General features: G+C 37.7%; 1 protein-coding gene across 2 annotated transcripts; it reads left to right on the forward strand.

Annotated features, from left to right (window-relative positions):
- Positions 1-6920: 6920 nt before the first annotated feature.
- Positions 6921-9381, forward strand: LOC118483837 (chloroplast stem-loop binding protein of 41 kDa b, chloroplastic-like). 2 transcript variants are annotated; one of them, XR_004871876.1, is made up of 6 exons: positions 6921-6990; positions 7225-7320; positions 7654-7715; positions 7797-7986; positions 8143-8463; positions 8628-8693. XR_004871876.1 is itself a non-coding variant. In XM_035979464.1 (6 exons), the coding sequence occupies exons 2-6, from the start codon at positions 7260-7262 to the stop codon at positions 8703-8705; spliced, it is 480 nt and encodes a 159-aa protein (XP_035835357.1). In that variant the 5' UTR covers positions 6921-6990; positions 7225-7259; the 3' UTR covers positions 8706-9381. The 2 variants fall into 2 exon arrangements, 1 of the variants encoding a protein (XP_035835357.1); XM_035979464.1 differs by having other exon boundaries at positions 8143-8231; positions 8628-9381.
- The last annotated feature ends 14413 nt before the right edge of the window (positions 9382-23794 follow it).

Below are 23794 nucleotides of genomic sequence, written 5' to 3' on the forward strand. Positions count from 1 at the left end.
GTGTTTTATCAATCCTGCCTCTGGTGAAACCAATGGAAAGTAAAAAGGTGGAAAGAGTTTCATACCAGGCTCTGGGTGCTTGTTTCAAGCCATACAAAGCTTTGTTTAGCTTGTAGACATGATCTGGATAAAATGGATCCTCAAAACCTGGAGGTTGACAGACATATACCTCTTCTTGAATTTTACCATAGAGGAATGCACATTTTATATCCATTTGGTACACCTTGATATTGTGGTTGACAGCAAAGGCCAGAAAGAGTCTGATTGCTTCAAGTCTTGCAACAGGAGCAAATGTTTCATCATAATCTATTCCCTCTTCTTGTCTGTAGCCTTGAACCACAAGCCTGGCTTTATTCTTGACAACAATGCCCCTTTCATTAGTTTTGTTTTTGAAGACCCACTTTGTGCCAATAGGACTTACATTCTCTGGCAGTGGTACAAGCTCCCATACTTGTTGTCTTCTGAACTGTTGGAGCTCTTTTTGCATGGCCTCTACCCAGCTGTTGTCTTTCAGTGCCTCTTGGTACTTGACTGGCTGATGGAGTGATAGAAAGCCAGCAAAAAGACAAATGTTTTGGGAATGCTTTCTTGTGAGCACCCCTTCATTGATGTTGCGAATGATTTGATCTGGTGGATGAGATTTCAAGAAGATTAGCTCTCCTTGGTAGGGAATGATGGCATTTTGTGGTGAAGGCTGCAGATGTGTATCATCTGAGCTAACCACTGCTGGTGACTTTGATGACCCAGCAGTGGCTTCAAAAGGTGGAGGCATTGGAGGTAAAGGTGTGAACACCTGCTGACTTTGATCCACTGTTTGAGGACTTTTGTTAGCAGTGTTTGATGAGGTGGAAACAGTGGTTAAGGGGATACTTTGGTCAACAACTGTTGAGGTAGCAGTGGTTGAGCTTTGACAACTGTTTTGAACAACTGATGCTCCCCCCTTTGAGGCAGACTTTTGAGGAATGATGATTTCATATCCATAGTCTGGTGATGAATCCTTTGATGGATCTGCAGTGTTAGTCTTGACAGCAGTATTTTCAAAGGTGAATTTTTCAAGATCAAATAATTCTGCAGGATTTGCAGGGATTTTTAGTGATGAAAGTTCATTGAACTTTACATTCAAGGTCTCTTCCACTGCTTTGGTCCGTGTATTAAACACTTTGTAGGCCTTAGCAGTGGATGAGTATCCCAAGTGATATCCCATATCGATTTTGGCTGCAAATTTTGAGATAGAATCTTTTAAGTTCAAAATGAAGCATGGGCAACCAAAAACTTTGAAATATGAGATTAATGGCTTTATTTTATACAGAATTTCATAAGCAGTCTTTTTGTGCCTGGAGTATATTAAAACTCTGTTTTGGACATAGCAAGCAGTGTTTACTGCCTCTGCCCAAAAAGTTAATGGCAAACCTGAATCTGCAAGCATGGTTCTGGCAGCCTCAATCAGCGTTCTGTTCTTTCTTTCAACAACTCCATTTTGCTCTGGTGTTCTAGGAATGCTGTACTGCCTTACAATTCCTTTCTTCACACAGAAGGCATCCAACTCCTTATTTTTGAATTCTGTGCCATTGTCACTCCTGAAGACTTTTACTGGAAGGTCAAATTGCTTTTCAACCTGTATCACAAAGTCTTGCAAAATACCTGCAGTCTCATCTTTGGAGTGTAAAAAGAAGGTCCATGTAAACCTAGAGAAGTCATCAACAATAACCAAACAATATCTTTTCTTTTTGAGACTCATGACTTGCACTGGGCCAAACAAATCCATGTGCAGCATCTGCAAGCACTGGGTTGTTTTGGACTCTTCAATGGACTTAAAAGAGCTCTTGTGCTGTTTTCCTTTTAAACAGGAAACACGGTGTTCAGGACATGAAAACATTTTTTGTGGTAAGCCTCTTACTAAGCCATTTTTTGAAATTTCATTGATTGTTTTGAGATTTGTGTGTCCCAGTCTTTTGTGCCATAGCTCTGTCTCTTTGTTAGAGGCAGCTGAGAACAGACAGGCATCAGCTCTGGGACACTCTCTTGACATGTCAACAACATAAACATTGCCACTTCTTTGAGCAACAAGTTTTGTTGAGCCTTTCTTGATTATTGCTTCAATCTTACTAACCATTTCTGGTCCGACAATCCTACAACAATCCTTTGTGAAGAATGATCCAAACCCTTTATCACTCATTTGAGACACACTCAGGAGGTTGAATTTCAGATTATCAATAAGATTGACATTTTCAAAATTTACATTTCCAGACTTTACAGTACCAGACCCCAGAACCTTTCCCTTACTACTATTACCAAAGGATATATCACCTCCTCCATGAATTTTGAAATCTTGAAGAATGGCTTTACATCCTGTCATGTGCCTGGAGCCTCCACTATCTACATACCAAAGACTATCTAAGCATGCAGAAGCTCCCTACACATGAAGTAAAGGATTAGTTCAAAAAGGTTTCCAAAGCCAACAGGGCTTTGGATGGGGTCTCAACAGTGTCTGGGATGGAGGCAGATGCATGGACAGTGGTTAGCTCAAGGGTTTGTACATTTTTGGGAATGTATTTCTCTAACCACTGTTGGGGGTCTTGACCTATCATCTGTTGATAACCAAAAGGATGCTTGTTCACTTTTGGTTTAGAGGGCTTTTTGTAAGTCTCATAAACGTGTGGAATCCTTTGGTATGATGCTTTTTCCTTGCCTTTTTTGAATTGATTGGCTGGAGGTGCATCTGTCACCGTACATCCCTTTGAACAGATGTTCGGTTCAGCTGTTTTGTGACAGCAGTTTGGACAGGGATGAACAGTGGTTGTTTCTTGGTGAACTTAATAGATGATGCTGATGAACTTAAGGATGTTTTTGCAGTGTACTCTTTCTTCTTTTCATCAAAGTTTTTGAGATACACACATTCCTTAGTTTTGTGGTTATTTTTACCACAGATGGTGCAGCTGGCAGCAGGTGAAATGTTGCTTGTTTTGTTTATATCATATGCTTTTAGGTGAAAACAATCTTTTGTTAGATGATTCTTCTTTTCACAGAATTCACAAAACAAGTTTTTGATCTTTTCTCTTTTCTTCCTTTTCTCAGATTCCTTTGCAACAGAGTTTTGAACCTCTGTTGGGATATCTTTGATAGGAATGACTCTTGCTTTTGGAGCTTTTACACCATCAGTGGTTGTGAAATCCATTGGTTTGAAATTTTCAAGGATATCACACTCATCAGACCATGTGGGTTTAAATTGGTATTTCTAAATTTCCTCAAAAGTTGAGGATCCCACAGATCTTTCCAGAGTAATTTTGTTACCAAGTTTGTCGGTTATTTTAACCTCTTGGCCATTTTTGTTGGTTGGTATGATTTCAAAAGAAACAGCTTGCACTGCAGCAGTGCTTGCAATGTCATCATATTTTCTATGACCTATACCAAACTTGACATTGCTTTTAAGTTGTTTCTCAAGCATAACCTCATACCCTTTGCAAGACTCCACCCACCTTTCACAGGTGATCTGGGTAGACTCTAACTCCTTTTTGCAAACTTGGTATTTTTCTACCATAGTTTGGAGTTGAGTTTTGGTTATGCTTTGTTCTTCTTTCAAACTGCTGATCTCTTTATCTTTTTTAGCCAATTTGTTTTTAAGTTCTTTCAATGACTTTTCAAATTTGACCTCATCAGACAAGATTTTATCTCTAAGGTTTTCATTCACCTCTTTAATGTTAGCAAATGCAATAATACAGTTGTCTGAACACAGTTTTTCAAGAACTTGAGGTGATACCTTAGCAGCAGCCATCATGGCACAATCACATTGATGATTATCTTCTTCATCAGCTCTCTCTTCTTTATCACCAGCTTTCTTCGGCTCTTCTTCCTCTTTGTCTTCTTTGGACCAAGGGTCGGTCAGTGGTTCAATCAGGGTTTCTGAATTTTCTTCCAGCAGTAGTTCACCAGCAACTGCAGTAACCACTGCTTCAACAACTTCATCAACTGTTTCAGCACTTAGCTGTTCACCTTCAGCTTCATCCCCTTCTGGTATTGACTCTAATGCCATCAAACAAAATTCATCATTACAAGCATCATTAGAAGCATATAGAGCAAAATTTTCATCACTAAGCTCTTCAGGCATGCTGCTCCAATCAACAAAGCCTTGTGTGAAAAAGCTTTGTTGATCTGGTTGTGTCACAGTTGGAGCAGTTGTTTGAGGTGCAGCAGGTTGCACTTGTGCCTGAGGGATAGGGGCTTGAACATACTGAATTTGTGGAACAGTGGTTTGAACATAATGCACCGGCACAGGGGTTGCAGCATAATGAGCAGTGTTAACATGTGCTGCAGGGGCATATTGGGTATAGTGCACAGTGTTTTGTTGTTGTGGTCTAGGATTTGTGCTAGGGTGAGTTATTATGGGACCAGTAGTTTGACTCCTACATTCTCTAGCAAAGTGACCTAGCCTACTACACTTGTAACACTTGATTTTCGATTTATCCAACCCCACCCTTAAATTTCCATGAAGCCCTGGAAATTTTCTCCCTGTTCTTTTATAGAACTTGCTTGTTCTTACACTAAGCAAGGCCAACTGATGCAAGATGTCCATCTCCTCTAAGTCAGTGGGATCAAAATGTTGCAAATCATTCAGCTCAAAACATAAATTATCTGACATCTGGTTCTCAGTATTTGCTGTGAAAGCATAATTTGTAGAGTGAGAATCAGAGTTGACGAAGTTACCCCCAGCTGTTATGTCAATAAAATGATCATAACTCTGATCCTTACTACTACTGCCAGATTCTTCCTGACCAAACAGAGCTGTGCTGCCGAATGAATAATCATCAGCAACTTTACCAGACTCTTGCAACCTCCTTTTTTGGTTCAACTCCCTTTCGTAGGTCAGGAGTCTACCATGGAGTTGGGTCAGGGTCAGATCTTTGAATTCAGCTGAATTCCTGGTGACAAAAACAATTGTGTCCCATTTTTCTGGCAGTGATCTAAGGAACCTGCTATTTTGAGTTGCATTTGGAAATGTAACCTTAACAAGCCTTAGCTCACTGATGAGACAACTGAAACGTTCAAATTGTTGGGTTAGTGATTCCCCTTTGATGTGACAAAATGTTTCATACTGCTGATTCAGAATTTCCCTATTGTTTTCGATAACCTCCTCTGTTCCTCCGAACTGTTCCTTCAATGCATCCCACAATTCTTTTGCACTGTCACAATGTAACAGTCCAGCATAGATTTCGTTAGGAAGTGCAGAGGCTATGATGCTAAACGCTTTGGCATCCAGTTCAAACTTCTGAAAATCCAATTCAGTGTAATTTTCAGTTGGTTTAGGAACTGATTTTTTGGCGTCCTCTGCGCTTGGCACCATAGGAACATGAGGACCGAAAACGACAGACCTCCAACATCCAGTGTTTTGTTGAACGAGGATGTGACGCATCCTTCGCTCCCAGATGTTGTACTCATTTCTTTTCAGCATAGGTGGTTTAAACAAAGAGCCAATGTTATTTTTATCATCTTGAGATTGCGACATCTTTCCGGTTGTTTTACAGGTACTGATTAATCAACTTTATCGGTGATTAAACCTTACTCTGTTTTTCAACACAACGAACAAACGATCAGTATCAACAATTTCGAGCTGAACTATTTACGTCAAAATGATTGTTAGATCAAGTTTGACTGTCCAAGCTCTGATACCAATTGTTAGGATCTAAGTTTGGATTGATTGTGATTTGTGTTTGAATTTAGATGAACAAATGAAAGAGTAGTGCAGCGGAATTTAATGGAACCAAACTTTTCACAATCAAACAGAAGAAATGCTATCAATCATACATTTTCTAACACTGAATCAAATGATTAAATTTATTTTTAAACTCTGATTACAATGTTTGTATAATATGCAAACTCCCCCTCAGCCTGAGCTCAGTGTTTGTTCATGCAGAAAGAAGATGGTGAATGAGCTAAACAGAACAGTACAGAGTACTGTTCTATTTATAGGCACTTGCAAACCACTGAGCATCAAAGCTGACGTCACCATGAAAGTGACATCTAACCTCCTAACAAACTCTAACCTCTGATCTATACAAACACTGCTATGCTAACTACTGATATTACATTTCAATGCATAAACTAAATAAAAACTGCTGCTGCATCCTTCCACAGCTGTGAACCCAGCAGTACTTGTCATGATCAGCAGAGCTTGAACCAAGGCAGTAGATTGAGCAGCAGAGCTTTAGTTCTTCTATCAGACTTTGTCTTGGTCAGCAGTTATAGGTCAGCAGATTGCATGATCAGCAGATAGGAGGTCAGCAGATGTTGAAACCACTTTCAAGGGGAGAGACTTGTAAACAGACATCTGCTTATTTTGAATCTACTGTTGTGATCCAGTTTTGGCTTTTATTATCTGTTCCTTTGGTAGGGTTCAATCCCAACAGATATGATAGTTCATATTGTGGCAGGAGAATATGTGGGTCTCACGGGTGCAAGATTGGATGGTGCTAAAATGCTTGCATGTGGTCTTGCAACCCACTTCATCCCGTTAGAGGTTCATTCTATTTTGATTTTCTAGATTTATTTCTCCATTCATCCCAAAATTGTTTTATTGCTCTCAATAGTCATTTTATTCAGCTCTTGAGCTTAAATATGCTATTTATGCTTGATTGACATGTATGTATTCTATCTGTGAACAGAAATTATCCTCATTAGAAGATGCATTATGCAAAGCAACTACAGGTGATCCAAAAATTATCAACAATATTATACTGCATGACTTCTCAAACAAAAATCCTACGTTAAAAGAAAAGAGCCACTATTTCCGGTATGTTTTTTTTTTTTTTTTTTTTGTGGCTGCCATTCATGACTTCAGTTTTTTTGGTAACTGTGAGAATCCATCAAGAAAACTCACGGGACCCCACCAATATGTAGCAGGTGCTTACAATTAAGTTTGCTACCGTATGCTGTAGGTTAAAAACCATTAATAGTTGTTTCTCTCAGAGAACTGTTGAGGAGATTATCTCTGCACTTGTAAGTTCTGTGAACAAAAAATGTACTCATATCCTGCATTTTTTTGCATGAAAATAGGTTTTGTACTTCGGTAAAAATCTGTTATTCTAGATTTCCTTTGAAAATCACAGCTTTTGGAAATTTCTTATTTTCCAATCTTTAAGGAATGAGTGGATAGTATTATATGGTATTATTTACTTTAAATCTAAATATATTTACTCGCCATTTAAAATAAAAGCGTTTCACTTTTGCCAGGAGGAGGGTGATAAAAACATGGATGACTGGATCTCATGGACTATCCAGGCCTTAAAGAAAGCATCACCAACAAGTCTCAAAATTTCTCTTTGCTCTGTAAGTACTTACCATGCTCTTGATTTTATATATATTTAATACGTTATCTTATAAACTCATCTCCACTATAAGCCAATCTTTATACAATAAGTGAGGTTCCTTCTTATGATATAACGTCAAGGTTTTTTTTTAAGTATATGATTGATATCGATTCTTTCATTTTTTTCTTCTTATTTCCTCGATTCGGATTAGATTTTTGTAAGGTCGGTATCGGTACGAACCGGTATATGAAAGTTAAAGCTGTTAGATTTTTGAGGGGGGTGATATGCTGTTAAGGTTGTTTTGTTCTTATTTAGGGATATATTTTTTTTTGAATATTTTACTAAATTACAGGTACATATACTGCTTTAAGAGCCGGTGTTTACCTTGAATCCGATATTTTACCACATCGTGAGGTCCGTTTTTCAACATTTTTTAAACAACCTTTTACTCATCTTATTCCATATAACCAAGTTGATGTAATTGAAATGCTACAGATTGATGAGGTTGACCCTAAAAGCCGACACAAGGGGAATCTCGAGACCGAGATCTTACTAGAGTCAAAAGGTGTCAACTACACTTCTATAAAACCCGTTTATATCTACGGCCCGTTGAACTATAACCCTGTCGAAGAGTGGATTTTCCATAGGTTGAAAGCGGGCCGACCCATCCCCATTCCCAAATCAGGTTTGCAAGTAACCCAACTCGGTCACGTAAATGTTAGTAAAAGTGTAAAACTAATAATTATTAGCAAGAGCTTGCGCTAAGGTAAATTTCTTTATAATTTTTGAAGCTTTAATCGAAAAATTTATAACAAGATATTTTACGATTTAATCTTGCAAGCTGGTGGATTCCCTGAGCCCGAGATCATTCACTATAATCCTAAGGAGTTCCATTACGGTAAAAAGAAAGCATTTCCATTCCAGGACCAGGTAAACACCAACTTATATATACGTGCGGAAAGTCAACCTTGTGTTTGACTTTTGTTATCGATATAAACATTGTTCGAACCTAATCATTCATTGGCAAGTTCAAAAATTTGAAACACGATAATCAATTTGCAAACACGATCGAAGACACGGGACACCCCTATACAATTTCGCAACATCATAATCCAGAGCTTATAAACGGGTCAATTCAAGTTTGACCAACCAGTCCTATAAGGTTTGGTGGTAGTTTTGACCCATTTACTTTTCTATGAGTTACTTTGGTTCATTTTAATCTCAAACTATTCAAACACGACAAATAAAAAAATTATAAAAAGAGTTGAGCGAGTCAAAAGTAACCCAAAGTGTTTTTAATGCATACTAAATCATTTTTTAAACTAGGATTTCCCAATGATTGGCGTCATGGGAGGCGCGATTCCGATGGGAACTTTTTGTTATGGAAGATCATGTAGTGTATGAATTTCTAGGGCTTGCACGAGATGAAAATGAAGAACATGGGAGGCTATTTTTAGAGCGATTTAATATTTTTTTTCACTAAACAATGTATTAATTTTTTTAAATCTTCTTATTTTAAGTAATTTGATATAACTGAAACTTACAGTCTCTTTTATTGCCGAATGCACTTTTATATAAGATAACTTATTTTTATCTTTCAAATATGTGAACACATGGTTCAAACAAAGTATAGCTTGCAGTCATTCAAAAATTGTAACAAGTTAACAATTTGGGTTTGCAAAAGCCTAAGTACAATTGGGGGCACTCAAATATGTGATACATTGATTAAAAGGCTTTTGCAAACCCAAAATTGTAACAAGTTAACAATTTGTTGACCACAAATCACAATTGCCAAGTGATGGCCTATACGACAACATACGTCATTACGTTGGACAAACACCTAGAGGTAGCTGATTGTGTTACTGTTATTTTTTGCTTATCATTACCAAAACTAAAAAAACAAAATTTCTCATTGTTTTTCTTGGTTGTACACGAATCCAAGGTATCTTTATTTTGCTTAGAAAAATATCGTGTATTAAGAACCTTAGAATAATTTTTATATGTACACGAATCAGTTGAGAAATTCATGATTGGGAGCTACATTTTTCAGTTTAATGTAATTTAATATCTACATAAGTAACGGAACGTTTCTTTTATTTCAAGGTTCATGTTTAAATGTATTTTTTTTTTCAAAAAATAAAAAAAAACATATCATTTCTCAACACACATATTCATAAAAAGATTTAAGGGTGTGTTGATGACTATTGAACCCGTATATTATTGTTGCTTTTGATTGTAATTTTAATTTTCCTATCCGGGTATCTACCCGGAGAATAACCTAGTTATTATTATATATATAAAACATTTCCCATATACCTAAATGTAATTTCCCAACACTTTTTTAAGACACCCAGCCCCAACCATAGCTTATTTTGCTAATTTTTCACCCCTTCTTCCAAATTTGCCACCCTTTGAATGTCGTTTCAATGATTCTTCTATCTCCTTCAATGACATCGTCGGTTCACTGTTTCAAATTGAAGGCTACATTGAATTGGCTTAAATGATCATTAACTATTTGTTTCCATTTTCCTTTGAAATTATTGCAGGCTGTAAAATAAATTGAAAAGATCAAGGACTTACAATTAATCCATGTTTTAAAGTCAACAAAGGAAGGTACTTGACATATGTGAAGACACGATGAAATTATGAATCAAATTGATATCAAATTAGTGAAAAAAAGTCATCGCTGCACATGCTCTTTGAATTGGGCCGCCTAATGCATTTGGCCAGCTCCATGTTAACACATTACATTCCGCAGCAACAAATATATATATTCTTTTTGTTTGAGGACAGCAATCGGCAGAAAAAGAAAAAAAAATAAAATAAAATAAAACCTACAAAGGAAACTAGAGGTTGTCAACACACATCAGCCTTGGTGGGGACGCAAGAGACATCAGATGCAATTTATAAACATAAGGGGAATTCACCTTGAATATATACATATTGAGGAATTCGATCAAAAAAAAAAAAAAAAAAAAAAAAAAAGAATTATAATTCTTTTGACGGCTTCGACATATAGAGAAGAAGGTGATTGGTTCGAGGGTTCAAGCCATGATCAAGAATCGGGTCGGGTTCACAAATAGTTAGTGTTCAGTTTTAATTACTTTGTGTTTTTCAACGTATGAACATGAATTATTTGTTATTTCAGACTTATTTATTACTGTTCTTAACTATGATTCTTGGCTAATTAGCTTATATACCCAGGTTTGTGATGAATATTTATTGATAATCGGTAATTTGTCGATTTTGGTAATTTTGTGATGGATATTAAAGTAAGAGACCTAAATATTTCTGACTAGATGTGTGTGCATACTTTATTCTAGTTTATTATCTAATAACCGTTCCTCGTGTATCTTTGTGAATGTCTTTCATGTATAGATGCATGTTAGGTTACCTACTTTGTGTTCGTAACTAGTTTATGGTTTATGGTGCACGTATCCCATAGGAACTTTGTTTGGTGATATAGAGAAGTTTAGTGTTCTACCTATTCTTGAGACCGGAAGGAGATAAATAGTCAGGATTGTCTTTGGTGCTAGATATTTGGGTGCAGTGAGACCGAGAGGAGATTTGTCTAAGTGGCCTAGTATTATTTGTTTTCCTAAGTCTTGTCAAGTGTTTTTAGGTTACCCCGTGCACTCTAGGGTGTATTGTGATTAGTGAGACCGAGAGGAGATCTAGTCTTTGCGTACTTTAGTATTGTTGGTGAGACCGGGAGGTGATCCAACCCATACCAGTGAGCTTTATTTGACCTTTAGGACCTCAGGAGAAGTTGATGAGACCGGGAGAAGATTCAACTTATCTTTAGTCTTAAAGTGTCGTATTATTATAACTTGGTTCCGTCATAGTTACCGTTGCCGATAGAAAACCGAGAGTCACATATAGGATTCCAAACCTGGGTAGTACCTTCTAATTCTTAATTTCACCTTAGTAGCCTTCAGCGTGCGTCTAGGTAGTCTAGTTCGTCTTAGTTAATTTCTTTAGTTTAATTAGTTAAAATCCCCAAAACACAAATTAAACCAATTAAGTAATTAGTTGAGTCAGAGTCTAGTTTAGCATCGCTAGTGTCTCGTGGGTTCGATACTCGGACTTCATTAGGCTTTACTACGTACGATAGGTACACTTGCCTGTCAGTGGTCTAGCATTTAGAGAGTCTTAGTTTATAAATTCAAAGCTGGGGTGTCTAAATTAGGTTAGTTTTTATATACCGCATTCAGCACATCAACGATCCATCACATTTGAGGTTGTGATGATATATAAATGAAAATCAAAAGTGTGAACGCGAACTATAAATAATCGGACTAGGTTTGCGAGTCATGATTGAAAGGTTTGGAATTCTTAAAAAGAATTCGGATTAATTAAAGTTCGGTATAACAACCCTCCTAAAACACCCTAAACGTCCTGATAGATACCCCGTATGTGAGAAATGGCCCAAAATAACATTAACATTTACAAAAATCAAATAAAACAAATTATACTGGGCTTCGCAGGGCGCGACCGAGTAACACCAGGCGAGCCCTCAGCCCGCCACGTGTCCATCTGCGTGTTGAAGCTACGGAGCTGATTCCCCAAGCCTAGGCCTTAGCTTAGGGTCCCCGCGGGCCGCGAAGGACTGGCCCAGGTTGGTCGCAGGGCGCGAGCCACCTCTGATCAGCCTATAAATTGAGGTCGACGACCTCATTTGTTTCACGTTCAGAATTCTCTCTCTCAAAGCTATAGTGCTATTATACTCGGGAATAATACCCCTAAAAAGCGAAGCTCTGCCTCGTTGTAAGTATTATAACCCCTGATCACGTATTTGTTACCCTACCCAATTGATCTAGGGCTTCGTAACGCATGTCAAGGCTCTTCCTGACTCAGTTCGTTGGAGTTCTTTTGGGTTATCTTACTAACATGTGTGCATTGTCTAATTTTTAATAGATAATAACCAGGAGAATCATCAAGAAGCTATATATTTACTTAAGTCTACAAGGTGAGTACATTCTCTTTTTGTAAACCCTTTTTGTGAGTCATTCTCCTTTTGTCATATTTTGTGATACCATTATTTCAAAAAAAAAGTTTTACAAAACCAAAAATATTTATGAGATATAATTACAGTGATTGAGTCTTTGTATTATACAATTGTTGTCAGTATTATGGGGTTTGTATACAGTACTTAATAACCTTCACAATTAGGAACGGGTATCCAATATGTGATATGGCCATAGTCACAGATTCATCGAGTGACAAGTACTGAATGAGTAATTGGGTAGATATAAACTTTGTAATCGCTCTCAATACTGTAAAATTATAAAACTTGTTTTGATTAAACTGGTATGCACTCCCCAGTATTTCTTGCTGATAAAATCTTTTTAAAACACGTTTTAGGTAACTTAATGTGCAGCTAATAGAAACCAGCTGGAGAGCACTAGAGAGCACTGAAGGCTTAAAGAAGTGGCTATAAAAGTTAGCTAAATAAAAAGGATATTTTGTTTTCAATAATTAGGGTTTATCCCTATAAATGTATTGTAAATTAAACTTGGGTTTTATCCCATTTATTTATTATAAAAGTTGGTGTTTGAAACTCTGATACTATTTCCTAACTAAAGTCCTGATGTTTAAATTCCGCTGCCAAATTAATAAACACCGATACCACTTGATCTGGTCTCGCGGCGCCCGCTCCCGGGGTAGGGTCGGGAGTTGCGACAGAGGGTGGTATCAGAGCTACAGCCACGGGTTTAAGCCACTGAGGTGTTCTGTTAATACCTAAATTTTAATCAATTGTGTTTGGAAATAACTTATGTGATTATGTGTAAATATGTATATTATTATTTTATTTAGGTTATTTGAAAATTTGTTAGTTTACAGTATGAGTGAGCAAGGTACATCTGACGCTTATCGTCAATTAGCTAGTTCCCCAAAAGATGAAGGAACCTCATCTCAGCCAACCCCCTCATGGTACTCTGCTGATACTGAGGAAGGAATCTTTATTTTTAAGGCACAGTCTGAAGAACCATTCCCTCCTAAAAAGAGAGGACGGTTTAGTTGAGGAGCGCATGAGAGGAGGAAAATAATGAAGAAATTACAACAACAGAGAGCATTAGCGAAAGCAAATAGGGAAGTGAATGCACAAACCCAAGAAGCAGTTAATAGACCATTATGGGAAGAGGAACTTGATAGACAGTTAGCAGATTTTCATACGTTAGCAACTAACGCAGCGGACCCTTATCTGAACCAAATAGCTGAACCACAATTGTTACCCTTATTCCCAGACCAACAAATGGAGTTAGATCCCAACCAGGAAGACCAATTCCCAATCCCAACATTCGACCCTAATGAGATCCCTAGGATCGCAACACCAATCCCTTTAGAGTATGATCCGTGGTGGGATGACCATAGGTCATACCAGGAATTATATTCTCATGAAGAACCAGTGCCAGCCCCACCAATGACCCACAAATTTGTGCAGGAACTTCGCAGTATGGCAAAAATCTAGTGGAAGAAGGAAATAGAATCCGTTAGATAGGAAAGAAACTCTTCTGGAAGTATGACGAGCGTGAGACGCATTATTGGATGAACGACACCTAGAACATATATATATATATATATATATATATGTGTGTGTGTGTGTGTGTGTGTAATCTTGTATTTTGAAAAAAAAATAAAAAATAAATAAATAACAATAATAAAAATATAACCAACTAAAGTAGATAGACCAAAATAGATATCGATGCATAACTACTAGTGTGTTTAATTTTCAGTTGTAATATGTAATCAATGCATACACACACACACACACACATATATAAAGAGTAAAGTCACAATGTTCGACGTTTTTGATCAATCAGCTTGTGTGATTGTTTGTATTAAATTTTATTTTGTGATATTAATAGCTGATAAATGTTTACAACTCAGATGTCGAACGAAGTAAATCAGGAAAACCAAAATAACGATAATAACGAGAACCAAGTGAATAAAAGTGCCATTGAACATCTCGTAGCACAAGGAATCATAGATGCTATGCCATATATTATCAAGACTATTAAAGAAGCAGAAAATAATAACTCTGCAATTGGAAGTAAATGTCAAATTACTGAACCAAGTCACAGCGTGAACGAAAATCACAGACCCTTGATCCATGCTCCTATTCCAAAAAGAAGAAGAACCATCTCACCTTGGCCTGCAAACCAATAGAATTCTCAGGCAATGAAGGAGTCATTTCAGCCTTGCGCTGTATAGAAAAGACAGAAGCAATCATAAACATAAGTAAATGTACAGATGAAGATAGAATTATGTTTGCTTCTAATCTTTTTAAGAATGCAGTCTTAGAGTGGTGGAATACCATTCTCCAATCTATAGGAAGTGACAGAGTTTATAATATGGAATGGACCAACTTTAAGTATATAGTTGAAAGAAAATTATGTCCTCCTCATGAAAAGGAACAAATTGCTAATAAGTTCCTAAATCACAAAATGATTGGAATAGACTGTAGGGAGTACACTAACATACTCTTTGAATATGCTAGGATAGTACCAACCTTAGCCTCACCTGAGCCAATGTTAATCTCCCGTTACATCTGCGGATTAATAAGTTAAATCAGACACATAGTCAAGGCAGCTAGGCCCCAAACCATAGAAGAAGTAGTAGAACTAGCCAACACCCTGACTGATGAATTGGTATGTACACAAGAGGAAAACCAGAGAAACAACCTAGCTCAAAGGCTTACCCAAGAATTTCGCTACGGTATTTCCAACCGTGGGAAATGTACAGGTTCTTCCTCTGCACCCTGCTGCAAGTCTTGTAAAAAGAAGCACTCAGGAAAGTGTGATGTGTCCTACAACTATTGCAAATTCCCAGGACATAAGGAAGAAGATTGTAGGAGGAAAGCTAGAAATAGGCTATGCTACAATTGTGGAGAATTGGTCATATTAAACCGAACTGTCTGAAACTAGCTCTAGCGACAACCAGCAAAGCTAAGGCAACTGAAGGACCCAAGAAGAATGCCAGAGCATTCGTTCTGACAGCCAAGGAAGCTAAAATGATTCCAGATGTGATTACTGGTATGTTTTTAGTTAATGATGTTTTTGCTAAAGTATTATTTGACTCTGGTGCAAACCAAAGTTTTATCAATACTTCTTTCTATCAACTTCTCAACCAACTATTAACTAAGCTTCAAAAAGACTGTTTGGTGGAAACAGCAAATGGAGATTCTATTAAGATAACTGAAATCTTGTAGGGAGCAAGAATAGAAATTTTAAACCATAAGTTTATTGCTAATCTTTTTCCAATGAATCTAGCCGGATTCGATGTCGTATTAGGAATGGATTGGTTGGTAGCCAATTATGCCAGTATTTTATGTGATCAAAAGTCTGTACAAGTAAGTACACCCAAGGGTGAAAAGATCACAATTAAAGGAGACAAGCCAACCAGATCAACAAAGTTCATCTCTGTTATAAAAACTGCAAGCTATGTTAGGAAAGGAGGAATAGTGTATATGATTTCGGTAATCATTAACACTAAAGGAAAAGAATTAAAAGATATTCCTGTAGTATCTAAATTCTCAGACATTTTTCTAGAAGAATTACCTGGATTACCGCCAGATCGAGAGGTTGAATTTAGGATTCACCTCATACCAGGTACAGCACCGATTGCCAAGGCACCATACCGACTAGCACCAACAGAGATGTAGGAACTGAAGAAACAGTTGGACGAACTACTTGACAAAGGTTTTATACAACCTAGTTCATCGCCATGGGGAGCACCGGTATTGTTTGTCAAGAAGAAAGACGGTTCAATGCGTATGTGCATTGATTGCCGGGAATTGAACAAGGTTACGATTAAAAACCAGTACCCATTACCGAGAATCGATAACCTGTTCAATCAACTTCAAGGAGCTCGATTCTTTTCTAAGATCGACTTACGCTCAGGATATCATCAATTGAAAGTACAGGAAGAGGACATTCCTAACACTACTTTCAGAATAGGGTACGTTCATTATAAATTTACAGTCATGACATTTGGTTTAACCAATGCCCCAGCGCATTTATGGACTTGATGAACATGATATGTAAGCCATATCTGGATAAATTCATAATTGTATTTATAGATGATATTCTAATTTACTCGAAGAGTAAAGAAGATCATGCAAAGCATCTATGTAACATCCCAAAGTTTAATTATATTTGGGTTATTTGTTTTTCCTTATTAAATTAGTTTTTTATTTAGGTTAAGATAAATTAGATTAATTATATTTACATGTTAGGAAAAAATATAAACTTGGGTTGTAGATGCCACTATGGAGACACCATACATATGATCAAAAGTGGAGGGGCTGATTATGGGCATTTAGAAACCAGTTTTTGACTTGATCAAATAAGAGTGAAGTCTTTTGAGTAAAAAAAATAAAGTTCTAGAAACACACAATATGTATGTGTATCGATGAAAAAAAAAAGAAAGAGGGGAGGTGAAGGATGACGAAGCATGAAATTGAAATGGAAGGCTTGATCTGTACCATTTGATTTCTCAACAACATCATAAGCATCATCATTTCCTTCATTTGTAAGCAAAGGCCTCTCTTTATTCTTTTTGTTCTTGAACAAAGTACATGTGGGTTATGTTGATGTTCAACTAAATTGGGTTTTATATAACGTTATATTGTTATACAAGTACACACCTTTTGTTAGTTAATAGCTGAAAATTATTAGCTTGATGATCTGAGTTGAATTTTGTTAACTCAAGAATTCTAGGGTTTTTTATCAGTTTGGGGGTTTTCAATCCATAATGCATTTTCATGTTTCAAATGTTGAAATTGATCTAGAACATTGGTAATACAAAAATAGGTTATGTTAGATGTTTTGAAATAAAAAAGGTGGATTTCATTGAGTAATGTGTTGTAGGAGATCTAAAGTTTAAACATACACAAAAGGTGTTTGATGAAATGCCGCAATAAGGAATTTTACAAACTTTGGACTATTTTCATTCAAAATATACTTGGTTTTATTAAAGGTGCAATTTGTGAATAACAATCTTGTTGGAATCAAGTATTGTAGTAAGACAGGGGGTAAATTATGCATCTAATATCTGTAGAAGGTTTGACTTGATTTATACCAAGAAAATGGAAGTATGAAAGGGATTTGATTCAAAATTTTAAAGAGAAAAAGTGCAGAATTAGTATTAAAATTTTTGTTGCTGCACTGTTTTACAAAAATCATATAAAATCATCTGTTTACCGGATTGAGGTGATTCATTTTTTGTTGAAAGGATATTTTCGTCTTCTATATTTCGTATTTAAACACATGTTACGAATTTGGGATTGAAATGGGTCAAAACCACTGATTACAATAGGAGTATTGAAAGTACAAAAATAAAGTTGAGATTTTTAAAGATTAATTAAAGAGGCATGTTTTTACACTTGAGATAAACTTTATCTGTAACACCCCAAACTTCGTATGTCATAAAATAATATTATTTTGTGATGCTAGATAACGGAAGACGGTACTGTAAAACGGTACCGTAAGGAAATGATAGTAAATTTATATATATGTGTGTATCTAAGTTAAATAAAGATAAGAGGCCAAGTTAGTATGGGAAATAACAAACTTAAACACACTTTGATAGACAAGGGGGCTAATGTGTAAATGTGTAATGGAATTTATAAAAAAAAAGAAACCAGTGTTGTGTCTGGTTTTGTGCGATCGAACAGAGGCAGAGGACAAGGTGAAACCCTAGTTTCACCAACTTCATCAAATTCAGTAGGAATCTCAATAAAAATCGGATGCATGAACCCCAATTGGCAAACATCTAACCTTGTTCAGTAAAGTGGTAAGTCGAATTCTTTGATTTGGTGAATTTTAGGAAAAGGGTTTTTCATCTAATCATGAAATTATGCAATCATGTTTGATTTCAGCCCCCCTAACTTGATTTCTAAGGACTTTAAGACTTATACAAACTTTGTTAAGTCCTTGACTAACTTTGAGATCACCCATAAGGTATTAAAATTCAACGTTGACGCTTTTAACCCCTCGTATACGAATTTCATCATAACTTTCTCATATGGTAACGGAACTTGGTGAAATTTTTATCACACCTTCTAGTGAGTATAATTAATCACTACAAAGCTTCGGGTTTGCCAAAAGATCACTCAGAGGTATACTTTAAACATGTTGACACATTTGGCCCCTGCAGTTTGTAATTCCTCACTTTCTTTCATATTTAGCTCCGTATGATCCGTGATTTATTCGTTTAAAGGTATAAACATCTTGTAGGGCTATTTTAAAATGTAATTATCCATTGTTGACATTTCGGACCCTTATATTCACATAGTTTCCTGTTTTTCAACTTTAGCCCCTTTAAAGGATTCTTTCACAAGTTCAAAGCTTATGACACGTGTCAATACATTATTGGACATAAAGTTTCAAGGTGTTACATGCCTTTTGGCCTTACAAATGCTCCTGCAACTTCTCAGGCTCTAATGAATTCAGTCTTTAAAGATCTCATCAGGAAATGTGTTCTTGTGTCTTTTGATGACATATTGGTTTTTAGTTCGAACATGGGTCAGCATATTGAAGATTTAACACGAGTCTTTAGGTTGTTCAGACAACATTTCTTGGTTGCTAAAAGATCTAAGTGTTCCTTTGATGGAGCTAAGGTTGAGTATTTAGGCCACATTATTTCTGGGAAAGGGGTGTCTACGGATCCTACAAAGATTACGGCTATTAAGGAGTAGTCTGTTCCTGAAACAATTAAACAGTTTGGGGGATTCCTGGGGCTGGAAGGGTATTACAGAAGATTCATTCAAGGTTTTGGAGTCATTGCTAAGCCTTTAACTGATCTTTTGAAGAAAGATTCTTTTATTTGGTCAGAAAAAGCAACCCAGGCCTTTAACATTTTAAAAGATACTTTGGTTCATTCCCCTGTGTTGGCCTTACCAAACTTTAACGACCCTTTTACCCTTGAGACTGATGCATCTTCTAAGGGGATTGGGGCAGTGTTAATGCAAAGGGGACATCCTCTAGCCTATATGAGTAAGTCACTTTCTGATAGGCAACAAAGTCTATCTGTATATGAAAAAGAACTTCTTTCAATTCTTATGGCAGTCAAGAATTGGCACCATTACTTGATCATCAACAAGTTTATAATAAAAACCGACCAAAAAAGTTTAAAGCACTTGTTGAACAAAAAGTTGTTACTCCTCTGCAACACACTTGGTTGTCAAAGCTTATGGGCTACAATTATGAGATTGAGTATAAGAAAGGTTGTGAGAATAAAGCTGCAGATGCATTATCCAGAAAGCAAGGCATGTGTTTGTTACAAATGGGTTTAAGCACTATTCAACCTTTATTATGGGACAAAATTATGGCTTCTTAGGCTGATGATCAAGAGTTACAATCTATCATTGATAATATAAAGGAGGGTAAAACAGTCACAAATTATAGTCGGGATGGTCATAAGTTGCTAAAGAAAAACAGGATTGTGATTGGGCAAAATCAACAACTGAGACAAGAGATCATTGCATTATATCACAACTCTGCTATAGGGGGCATCCTGAATTTTTACCTACCTATAACAGAATTAAACAATATTTCACTTGGTCCAAATGTTCTAAAGAGGTGAGAGCTTTCATTAAGCAGTGTAATGTTTGTTTAAAGGCTAAGTATGAAACACTTGCCTCACCAGGATTATTGCAGCCCTTGCCTGTTCCTAAGTCCATCTTTAGTGATATTACTATGGATTTCATCTCTGGTCTACCTATGGTCAATTGTAGGGAGTCTATTTGGGTGATTGTTGATAGGTTAACTAAATATGCTCATTTCTTACCACTGGTACACCCTTATTGTGACACCCCGTTGAACCATTCTCACTAGCTTGACAGTGGCTGCCTTAACTTTCGGGACGAAAGTTCCTAAAACTTGGGGATAATGTGACACTTTGGGTTTTCCCGAGCAACCTGTGCATATTAACTATGCGTCTATATATTATATTAAATGAAAATTCAGTGGATTATCGTGACACACTATGTGATACGTGTATTAGACTACGTGTACGTAATAAATATAAATATGTATATATGTATATATGTACTAGTGAACCGAGACCATGGTTCCAACTCGAGATCGCATAGTCTCGAGTCGAGACCCCTCACTTGCACACTATGGACTGCCAACCTACATACCCAGCCCAACAACACAAGGACCCGACTCGAGACCACTCGGTCTCGAGTAAACAGTAACAGTTGGGCCGGTTGGGCCACAACCTTCCTTAGCCCACTCGGAAACCTTTAGGGTACACCCACCCGAGACAACTATATAAACCTAAAACCCTCACACACTCTCCTCTACACTCTCTCATACCTCATCCTCTCTCTCTCTAATATCCAAAAACCCTAACAAAAAAAAACCATTACCTTCCTCTCTCGGATCCAACCGGCAACACTAGAACTCTCGGCTCAAGCTTGGAATCATTCGGAAGTTCACTCATCGACCCTTTATACCCTCACACTTAGAGTATCTAGCCGGTTAGTGTCTCTTTTAGTTTTTATTGACAAAATACATGAAAATTGTTGTTTATCTATGATGAAGGTGTTTGCATGATGATATGAGTATTATGTTTTGCTTGATTTAAGTGATGAAATTGTTCCTTCATGATGATATGTGAACGGTTTGGTAGAAGTATGATAATAGAGTGATGTGTTAAAGTTGTTAATAAGGTTTGATACATGACTAGGGTGTTATATGATGCAAACATGATTTATGAATTAGCGATGGTAAATATTTGCTGAAAATGCTTTCAAAGTTGCAAGTATAGATCTAGGATAACATGTTTCGGGTCAGTTTTGAATAATTATGCATGATGAATAGTTTGAATATATGATGAACAACATGGATATGAGTTGAAGGTGCCTTGAATATTTGAAAAACTTGTTGTTTGATCCATTTTGGTTAATTGTTAGACAAAGAAACATGTTTGTGCATTATCATTGGATAGTACATAGGATCATGAAATCAGAATTCTGTTGGATAGTACACTGTCGCAGACATTCTAGAAACAGCAGATGTTGGAGTCGAAACCCTTGGTCTCGACTCGAGACCATTGAGTTACAACTCGAGACCGCAATGATTGCGACTCGAGACCTTGCCCAAACAACTCAAAACAAGACTTTAGGGACTCGAGACCAGCAAGGTCTCGACTTGAGACCACATGATCTCGACTCAAGACCGGACTCGAGACCTCTGAGGTTGCGACTCATGCATGCACTACTCGAGACCAGAAGTCCATGACTCGAGACTGTTTGGTTGCGGCTCGAGACCGCGTGTTCTCGAGTCAAGACCACCTAGTCTCGACTGGGTTGCTTATCTTTGTTATTGGGCCGATGTGTATGAATTACTCGTGCTTGTTACTGTTTAAGTGGGCAATGTGTTAACTGTTACTGTTTAAGAACTTGGGCAGGCCCAATAACTTAAAGGATAAATATATGATATGCATGCTATGTGTTAGATACGTGTAAGATATACGTGATTACTTGTATCCGAGCCTGACCCATACTGGTAACCATATTAGGACGTGGTGACGAGCATACATAACCAAGTAAACTAAACTGCCGAGCAACCCAAGGTGAGTTCACAACTATTAAAGCATGTGTTCCCGGTGGTTTGGGAAACGGAAACTTAAACAACGCTATCCCCCTCGTAAGGGATACAAACCTACTTTTCTCCCCTTAAATGGGACTCTTAGTTAATTACTGTTTATACGGAATGCAACAAGCAACACTAAACGAAACTCTATCACTCTAGTCCCTACTACTTAATACCGATTAGTCGCCGGGGCCAGGCGAACGGGTTATTAGTTGATAGCGCTATTTAGGTCTGACCAGCCTCACACCGACCCTTGTTACTGGGAACGGGAGTGAACTAATAGACTCTGGCAAACCGTCAATGATGATAGAACATTGACAAACGGGGCACTGCGGAAACGTACGGTTAAGTAGTATTCGGTATTGTAAAAACAGTTTAGTCGCTTACTTATCAAAGAAGATTTCAAGGACATGATCAAAGAAGAGTACTGTCACAGGGATGACATCCACAAACTCGAAAGTGAGTACTTTGAGCTCAAGATGGTTGGATCAGAGATCGAGACCTACACCAAACAGTCCAACGCCTATGCTGCTCTCTGCCCAAACACGTTTCGACCTATGTATCGAAGGATCGAATTGTACATCAAGGGTTTGGCCCCAGAAATCCGGAGCCATGTGACTTCAGCCAACCTTGATACCCTTCAACCAGTCGTCCGTCTTGCTCACAAACTCACTGATCAAGCTGTAGAACAGGGCAAGTTGCCTAAAAGGATCAGTGCTACTACTGGAACTTCTAGTGACAACAAGCGTAAGTGGGAAGAAAATCAAAGCAAGGATGCTAACCCCACTCAGACCCCAGTTCAACAAAGGAAAACTGAAAACAACAAAGGCCCTCAGCAATAGGGTGGCTATCGAGGGAACTACCCTAAGTGTAACAAGTGTAACAGACACCATAATGGGCCATGTGGCAAAAGTCAGTGCCAGCGATGCAACAAGATGGGGCATGAAGCCAAAGACTGCAGGAGCCAGTTTCTGGCTAGGCAGAATCAGCAACAACAGCAGCAAGGAAACAACCGTGTATGCTATAAGTGTGGAGCAAGGGGGCACATGCGAAGGGATTGCCCTGAACTGAACCAGAATCGCAAAAACAACCAAGGGGCTGGAAACAACGACCAAAACAACAAAAATGCTGGGAATGGTGCAAGAGGAAGGGCTTTTGTGATTGGAGCTGGAGAAGCAAGGAATGACCCCAACGTCGTGGCGGGTAAGTTCCTACTCGATGATCGTTATGTTTCTATATTATTTGATTCTAGAGCCGATGCTAGTTATGTATCCCTACGTATTACTAAGAAGCTTAAGCACCAGCCTACGTTATTAAGTTCTAAGCATATCGTCGAGTTAGCTAATGGTAGAAACATCGAGGCCTCACATGTTATCAGCAACTGCAAACTAGTATTGTCTGGTCAGACCTTTAGCATCGATCTTTTCCCTATCGATCTTGGAAGCTTCGACGTCGTCATTGGTATGGATTGGTTATCCAAACATCGCGCTGAAATCCTCTGTCAAGAGAAAATGGTTCGCATCCCCCGTCGTTCTGGCAGACCCCTCATCGTTCAAGGTGACAAAGGCGGAGAAGTCACATGCATCATCTCGTTCTTAAAGGCCCAGAAGTGTTTACGAAAAGGGCACACCACCATCTTAGCACTTGTCACCGACACACAGGAAAAGGAAAAGAGGATTGAAGATTTTCCAGTGGTACGTGACTACCCCGAGGTATTTCCTGAAGAACTACCTGGACTCCCTCCTCATCGTCAGGTCGAATTCCAAATCGAGCTAACACCCGGAGCAGCACCTATAGCTCGAGCGCCTTATCGACTAGCCCCGCAGAACTGAAGGAACTCTCTACGCAACTACAAGAACTATTGGATAAAGGATTTATCCGTCCTAG

This window comes from Helianthus annuus, chromosome 11 (genome assembly GCF_002127325.2).
Source record: "Helianthus annuus cultivar XRQ/B chromosome 11, HanXRQr2.0-SUNRISE, whole genome shotgun sequence".
NCBI classification, from domain to species: Eukaryota; Viridiplantae; Streptophyta; class Magnoliopsida; order Asterales; family Asteraceae; genus Helianthus; species Helianthus annuus.